Source organism: Anoplopoma fimbria, chromosome 24, assembly GCF_027596085.1.
Source record: "Anoplopoma fimbria isolate UVic2021 breed Golden Eagle Sablefish chromosome 24, Afim_UVic_2022, whole genome shotgun sequence".
Taxonomy (NCBI): domain Eukaryota; kingdom Metazoa; phylum Chordata; class Actinopteri; order Perciformes; family Anoplopomatidae; genus Anoplopoma; species Anoplopoma fimbria.
The window spans coordinates 14,432,464-14,440,589 of record NC_072472.1 but is presented as its reverse complement, the minus strand read 5'-3'; the positions used below and the strand labels follow the sequence as shown (position 1 = coordinate 14,440,589).

Here is an 8,126-nt window from a genome sequence, read left to right as displayed (position 1 = left end):
GAATGAATGAATATCACCCAGTTGTACATAAACAGGTTATTAGGTTCATAAAGCTGAATTTGTTTTTATTGCTGACCAAATATAAACCAAATATTAGAAACACCTCTCAGTGTAACGCAATATAATTCAACAACACAACTAACGAAAGCCCCAAAATTACTATTAAGTTGAATTATGCCTCATTCAAATGGCCTAAAAGTGAGCTGAATATTATAACTTTTAACATACAAAAAGATACCGTGGTATAGTGATGGTAATGGATGTTGCATTTGGTTTTACCAAGCTACTGTCCATTGATGGTACAAGTAATATGTCATAGTTCTGGCCAGTGCTTAAACAAAAACATGTAATATTCCATATTTCTAGCTTCTTAGTTGCATATCTTTATGTTTTGAGTGTTGGTTGTACAAAACGGGCACAATGTTGTTCCAGACTGCATTAGTTTTACCTACGTGTACCTAATAAACTGGCAACTTAGAGTATATAGTATGTAAATGATTTTCCAAAGCCAAAAGAAGATTACACAACGCAACTCTTCGTCACACTAACATGTAGGATGTCAGGTGATCATATCTAAAATGGTAAATTGAGCCCTAGGATTGTGATGCTAAAGCAAAGAAAAAAAGACTGAACAGCCCTGGTAGAGAAAGAAGCAACAGCTGCTGTTGATGTAGGACTGATGGTGGTTGCATTTTGTGAGCTGATGGTGGCCGTTTTACGGACGCTGTAGGAACAGGAGGCTACATTACCCACCCGATCCACAACCACCAGCTCAACATCAGGCGAACAGCAAGACGAACTGTAGGACACCAGCGTCGCGTTCGCGCTGCCAGCCGCCACGCTGGTGTTCATGGTCCCGTTGCCCTGTCTGAGGCTGACACGGTCGACGCCCGTCCCTTCGGCCCCATCAGTCACCTGAACAGAGAGCTCCCACATCGCTACGCTGCAGATGTCAGAGCAGTTGGACTGCAGGCTGAGCAGCTCACACACCGGCCCAGTGAAATCGGTCACCTATGAGTAGAAAACGTTGATAATTACAGCCGGTTTAAATCAGTCCTTCAACCATTAACACAATGATCTATTCCACACATCTATATTATCTTTCAGCTCATCCAGGCCGGAGTGTGGGGGCGGAATGCTTACAAGGGCATGCTTATAAGGGCCTGCCTAACATTCCTCTCCCAGCAACATTTTCAAAATCTTCCTCGGGAACCCTGAAGCATTCCCAGCTGTTGTTCTCGGTCTGCCCCCGGGCCTCTTATCAGTTGGACGTGCCTGGAAGTCCTCTGATGTCCGGATGAACTCCTCACCCTATCTTTAAGGCCCAGCCACCATATGAAGAAAGCTCATTTCGGCCGCTTTTTTCTGCAAATCAAATTCTTTCGGCCACTACCCAAAGCTCATGGTCCAGGCAATATGTGAGGCTCAGAATGTAGATGGCCTTCCTGCTCGGCTCCCTCCCAACTCTCTGGTACAATGCCTGCATAACTGCTGTACTGCACCAGCCATCTCACGCTTCCTTTTACCCTCACTCATGAACAAGGAGGCACTTGAACACTCGCTAGGCGAACAATGATGAAAGGATTAAATAAGCTAGAATGATCATTCACTGCCTTTAACATATATTGAAATGTGATTTGTGATGAGTTACCGTTTCAAGGACAGTGAAGCGCAGCACAACATAGTTGATGTCTGCACTCCCTGGAGCCTCGACCTCAATGGTCAGGGTGACGTCAGTACCAGACGGGGTGGTAGAGGGTGCTGTGAGGTTCACTGTACCATTAGCGCTGCCTCCAGTTCCCAGAAATAAACTGGGCGGGAAATTTGAATTAAAACCTTGGTCATTGGTAGCTTGGATGTTGAAGTTTCCACCTGCACCGCTTGTCATCACAGAAAAGGGAACTGAGAGGGGTATTCCTGGAACCAAGATGCTATTTGAATCAGGCTAAAAAGGGGGGAAATAGTCAGTATCAGTTATATATAAACAGACTATGGCAGTACAACTTAATTACTTGAAAGTTATATGATTTTCAGATAAATGCATTTTCCTCACAGAAGTAACAGTCACAGTAGATGCTTTGGTGGTGGTGGGGGACTGCCTTTGTAAGATCCCTGGGGAACGATTTCTGTTCTGCCCTTTCACAAGCACCACAAACTCCTCTGCTGGTATCCTGTCAAACTTAGCTAGGAAGTCTCCTTCGCCCAGAGCCTCCACACTGCCATTAACCTCTCTTAACCCCGACGATTCAACCAGAATGACTTCGGTCACCGTGGTGGAGTCACTCCCGGTTATTGTCACCATCAGGCTTCCATTAACACCTGAAAAATAAAAATAAAAAAGACAGTCCACTGAAATATACTGAAGTGAAGCAAATTACTTTGGCAAATCACACAATTCTGTCTCCTTTACCAGCTCTGGGACGATTGTCTACAACATCTAAACCTCCTAACGGGCCCTGCGATACCTCCAAAAAGTCAAACAGGAAGTCAATGGGACTATCACCTACAAATAAAAAGAAAAAATTACAAAAGAAAATCCACCACATGCAGAACATATCCTTTGCATTTTGTGATTTCAAGGAACCAGCCGTTCAAGGTAATGGATAATTGTGTCATTATGTTATTCAACCATATAATCATGGTGTACTCACCGATGACCTTCAGAATGTAGGGATTTGTTGACACCATTTTAATTTCCCAAAGTCCAGGTTGCGTTTTTAGCTGCAGAGTCTTGAAGTTTCCCACTGACTGGGATGCTGTGATCAATGATCCTGTGGTGTCATCGTTTTCCTGAGACACACCTTAAAGCAAAGCCATGGCAAGAAATTAAGAAAAGTGGGTAAAAGCAACAAACCTTTTCACAAACATTTACTTTAAAAGTTTCTTAGGTCATTTTTTTAAAGTAGTAGCGTGCATCGTTGTCTACTGCAATGTCACACCTTACATTACCACCAGATGGGGCCAAAGTCAAGAATTTCAACATAAGGAGGCTTTAAAATACACTTTCTATGCCAATAGACAAAATCAACGTACTTTTCTGCTTTAAAATGATTGCGCTTTTCACTGAACTGTATATTATTGCCTTTTAACTGCCACGATTATGCAAATAACAACTTCAAAATATTTTATCTGCAAAATGATTCACCTGATGGACTGATGAGAGTAAAGGTGACTAAGTTCCCAGTGATGTAAACTGTGAGATTTTTTACTGACTCATCAATCGTGAAGGTAAAGTTTTCAGCCTTTCCTGGACTCCTGGCTGCCTGCAGGAGGGTCACCTAGGAGGTTGAATGAAACTGGTGACACAACTGGATTTTTTGGGAAACTAGAAAAGTCATTGGTAATGGCCAGTGAGAGTATTAATACCAGAGAGGAGCTGGATGACTCTGTTATGATGCTTGTGGCCACAGGGAGCTCACTCTTTGTGACTTCAATAGCAAGACCTCCTGACACCTGAGCCAGGTCTCTGTACAGCTGGGCATCTGATGACACCATCCGACTGCCTAGTTGTTGTGGTTGTTGGCTATTACCACTTTGTCTTCGACGACGCAATCCCAGTGAGTTAGTTATCATGAAGTTCACCTAAAAAAAAATGGAAAAGGTCAGAAACTTTTAGGCATAAAGCCCTCTCTGGCTTTAAATTTTAAGGTAATGAAATCAAAAAGGTCTTAAATAGCTGTTTATGTATGTAAAAATATATATACTTAGTACTTTATATATCTTTATTATTGCCATACGTAGAGTAAATTGTGCATGTTTTATATGATGTCATTCAAAAATCCTTGTTATTAACATCTACCAATAACGTTGAGCACATGTTCAGCTCATTGCACAACTATTTATCTAAAAGGTGATCAAGATAAATACAAAAAAAATAAATGTGAAAATGATTACTTTTTTATCGAAGCAGGCCAATCTTGTAATTATGCCCTTAAAGTTAGATGTTTATGTCAAAACTATGACAAATATGAATAAGTTTATTTTACTGTAAAAGTTTTTTAAAGTTATATTATTGTATTTAATGTTTATGTATTAATGTTCATGTACATGCATGCATACAACACATTTCCATGAACAAAAATGGCCTCTAATATCATGATTAAATAACCAATCATCTAGCATCATCAGGTCAAAGTTTTTATTTTTTATTTTAATATTCACTTCGGACAAATACCTGGAAAAATGTATGTCATTACCATCAGCCTCGGCTGTACTTTGAGTTGAATGCCAATTAGCAAATGTTAGCATGCAAACAAGCTAAACTACAATGTTGAACATGGTGAACATTAACTACACTCTTCAACATGTTAACACTGTCATTGTAAGAATGGTAACATAATGACCAGTCACTCACTGTGTCTATACACTCTTAGGCTTGTTATTATAGCACAGGCAAGTTTTTTTTATTTATTTTTCTATTACTTTGCATTAGAATTTCTACACCATATGCTTTTGTTTTTCTTTTAAACTAAAAGTAGATACTCACCACTGACTTGGTCCGCTCTATGAGTGCGATCACTGTGCTTTTCAGGTATTGATCTTTAGCACTTGCGTCAGTGAAGAGGAAAATCTCAGAATTAGGTGGAGCACCAGTTAAAGCCAGCTGTGTGAGCAAGGGAGGACATCAGTAATGCAGACGATGAACTCTTAATTTGTTCTTACTATAAAGTTTTGCTGTGACAAATAAGGGAGTAGTCAAAAAGACATCACAGCACCTGAAGCCCTGAAAGACTCAACTCTGGAAAATCTCCTCCACCGTTTGCTGATAGTGAATTAATAGCATTCCTGAAAACTTCTGGGTCAGTAGTCTTTGTCAACGGCCCAAATCCTGGGGTCCAGGTAAAAAAAGAGAAAGAAATTATTTTAATCTTCATCTTGTGCTTATGTTTGTTGAGTGCTTTATTATGTACATATACTAATGTTCTTATTTTATTGCCGACATATGATTTGAACAATCATAATATTCCAGTATTAACTAGTCCCTGAACACAAATCTGTTGGTATATTTCATTGAGTTAGTTACAGTTCAGCAGGCAAGCAGATGAATAGCAAATTTCTAAATTTTATCTAAATTTGCATATACCGTTTTTTACACTGTAAAAACAAACAGGATTGTAACGTCTAGTCTGAGACATTAAGATCTACCTGGATCGTTGAAAGGTACAAGAATGTAAACTGAGGGCTCATCTTCTGTTCCCACTTTACTGTTGATTATAGAGGAAGTGACTTCCCTCACTGCTGCAATGTCATCGCTCATGCTTCCTGTCGTGTCGATCACGAAACAAAGAGCGTTCCCTTTGAAGATTCCCATCATTCTGAGGAATGAAGGTAAGAAATTAAAAAAAACTTTGCAATCCACCTCCTTATAGAAAAGAAATGAAACATGCAGAAGAGGTTTCATACTGGAGGAATGGTCTGTCACCAGCAGCCCCTCGAATGTCCTCCAGTAGCTCACTGGTTGCAGCAATCGCCAAATTTGCTGCTTTCATGTGGAGGTGTCCATGGCTGGAAGTCAAAGTGTCTTTATTGATCCCACCTGTTGGTTCTATATTTTTTGTTCTATCAAATTTATCTCCATGGCTGCATTTTCCTGTTCAGCATTGGAAACAAAACGACAAAAAATTTTTTTATACAGCTTTAAATATTCCTCTTTTTAAGAAAATATTTGGGAAAAGACTATCTTCTCTGTGAATGGGTGCTTTTAGCCACACTAGTAGGAACAATGATTGTCTGTTGGACAATTTGGCACGGACAAAATGTCCAGACAGTTTGTAATTATATTTTGTACAGACAATCAGAGCACATGAATTCTAATCACATCACCAATAGCCAAAAAATGTAGATCTGTGTCCCAAATTCAAACCAATTCTAGCAGGTTTTGAGTTAGTAGTGGGTTCACGCAGGATAGCAACAAAACAGGCAGTATGCACACTGTGTGTATGCCATTGATAAACACTATTCTCCAACAAAGCACAACGGAAACAAAGGGGATGGGCTGCTCACAACTGCAAGAAATGTAAACAAATTTTGGATGTGTGAGGCAACATCTCTAGAAAGAGCTCAGAAAAAAACCAACCTGTTTAATAATGCGATTTCTGCTAAATTTAATTTTCATGGTATTTTAAAGTCACATGATGATACGGATTTTAGCTTTAAATTATTACACTTGCAACACTGACAAACGTGAATCTCTCAATTTTTTAAATCCCTTTTTTTTTTTTTACTGTTAATTAATTCAATATAATTCTAAACGTATGCAGGTAGGTACGTCATTTACCTGGTGGTTTGGACGCTAATAAAGGCACAAAATTAAAATATCCCGAGGTAAGTATCTTTTCCCGGAGGATATCTTCCAAAATGTTGTTTGTGCAGTCGTTTCCAATACAGTTGCGGCAGGTTGCTCTGCTTTCAGCTGTGGGAAAGAATATTTTGACAGTGTTTTCTTTTTGTAAAATAATCTTCCCATTATTATCTATCCTCGATTTCTTGATCTATTTACCTGCGATGTTACCAATGATGGCGTTTTCTCTGATCAGATTGGAGTTTGGCAAATTGTTTTCCATTTCCACCCAGTTACTATGACTGTAGAAGTCCTATTATTTAAAAAGGAAGAAAAGTGAAATATTTGCAACATAGATGCATCACTCTTACATATCTTAATGCCAAGGTCATTTTTTTTACAGAACTATTCACTTTAACAATGTCGCTTTTAATAGGCTTTTGTAAAATGAACTGCAGTGCATACAATTTAAAATAAATGTATAAACGGCCCCAAATTAGACTGTCTGCTGCTTGCTGTAGCCTACTTGAGTTTTAGTTTTGAAAATTTAACATTTGTGTAAAACTCTTTGAGAAAAAGAAACAGTAGAAAATAGGCTACCTTAAACTTAAAGAAATGTTTTTACCTGTAAAGGGTGTAAGATTTCTCCCAGTTTTTCTCTCGCTGCCTCAAAGTTCTTTAGCTTGTTACTGGCCTTAAGAACCGATAGTCCTTCTGTGATGATTTTTCTTCCCTCTGAAAATTTCTCATCGTCAAAGTGATAGTGTGGGTCATAGAAATGACGATAATCTACTCGCTTATTCTTATTTCGGATTAAATTTATGGTTTGGCGGAAGCTCCTGGATGATTTTGACGCTTCACAGGCAACAGCAACAGACACCGCAGTCAAACGCTGTGGACACATGATATTAATAATACATTATATGTATTAAATAATAAAGACATTGGTCATTTAAATTAAAACATGGTTGAATGTTATCCTCACCGGAAAAGTGAAGTCTTTGCCCCCCGCCAGGGCCAGAGCGCGGCACACCTGCGCAGTGGTATTTAAGATGGCTCTCTCAGTGATCGCTTGATGACTCAGAGAGTCTCCTCTATCGAGGCCAAATCCAAAAGCTCCAGTCTGCAGGAGAAGCAGGCACAACGCAGCCAGACAAGACATGGCTACACAACCTGTCAAAGAGGGGGGGGTAATTTTATTGTTTTGAATACCTATGTTTGAATACCTATGTTGAATACACTTCCTGTAAGTCGCTTTGGATAAAAGCGTCTGCTAAATGACTGTAATGTAATGTAATGTAATCATAGATAGTGGACTAGTAACCATACATGGTCATTAGTCCAGAGAGTCAACTACAGATCTGCCATTAAATCCAAAGATTTAATTGACCGCCTTACAATCACAGTTTCAGAAATCGTTTCCTCTCTATGGTATTTTCAGGGCTGACAAATAGAGACAGACGACCATTCACGCTCACATTCATACCTATGGGCAATCTGGAGTTCTATGTTAACTCTTTAAGTGTTTTTAAAAAATAGATTGAAGGAGTTGGAGGAAGGTTCATCTGGTTGTAGATGTTTTTGACTGAGGTATGTGCCCCTGTGTGATCTAGGATATGATGACCTGAGTCTTAGTTTTGGTTTACTCATGCTATGATCTGACATTTTTTTATTGTCTGTCTCTGTTTTATGTTGTATGTCTGAAACTTTGTTTAATGTGCTGCTGCTGTCTTGGCCAGGACACTCCTGTAAAGGAGATTTTTAATCTCAATGAGGCTTTTCCTGGTTAAATACATTTTAAATAAAAAAAATAACATTTAAGCTGTTTTTGGCCCTTGGAAGGAAA

General features: G+C 39.1%; 1 protein-coding gene across 1 annotated transcript; it reads right to left on the bottom strand.

The window, feature by feature from the left end:
• Window positions 1-573: 573 nt before the first annotated feature.
• LOC129113895 (von Willebrand factor A domain-containing protein 7-like) lies at window positions 574-7,442 on the bottom strand. Its single transcript, XM_054626378.1, has 16 exons — window positions 7,266-7,442; window positions 6,906-7,172; window positions 6,500-6,593; window positions 6,278-6,412; window positions 5,404-5,590; window positions 5,146-5,315; window positions 4,716-4,828; window positions 4,487-4,603; window positions 3,534-3,582; window positions 3,367-3,503; window positions 3,146-3,278; window positions 2,652-2,801; window positions 2,411-2,503; window positions 2,054-2,319; window positions 1,652-1,945; window positions 574-1,011 (listed from the first exon to the last, which is right to left on the bottom strand). Exons 1-16 carry the CDS (start codon window positions 7,440-7,442, stop codon window positions 574-576), a joined length of 2,820 nt encoding a protein of 939 aa, XP_054482353.1.
• Window positions 7,443-8,126: the final 684 nt, after the last annotated feature.

What these genes read in the sequence shown, in the direction of transcription:
- LOC129113895 (XM_054626378.1), bottom strand. Translation starts at nt 7,442, where the DNA reads ATGTCTTGTCTGGCTGCGTTGTGCCTGCTTCTCCTGCAGACTGGAGCT. An exon ending in ATTGCGTCGTCGAAGACAAA is followed by an intron (nt 3,504 to 3,533) that starts GTGGTAATAGCC and finishes CACAACAACTAG; the next exon opens with GCAGTCGGATGGTGTCATCA. An exon ending in AGTCATCCAGCTCCTCTCTG is followed by an intron (nt 3,279 to 3,366) that starts GTATTAATACTC and finishes TCAACCTCCTAG; the next exon opens with GTGACCCTCCTGCAGGCAGC.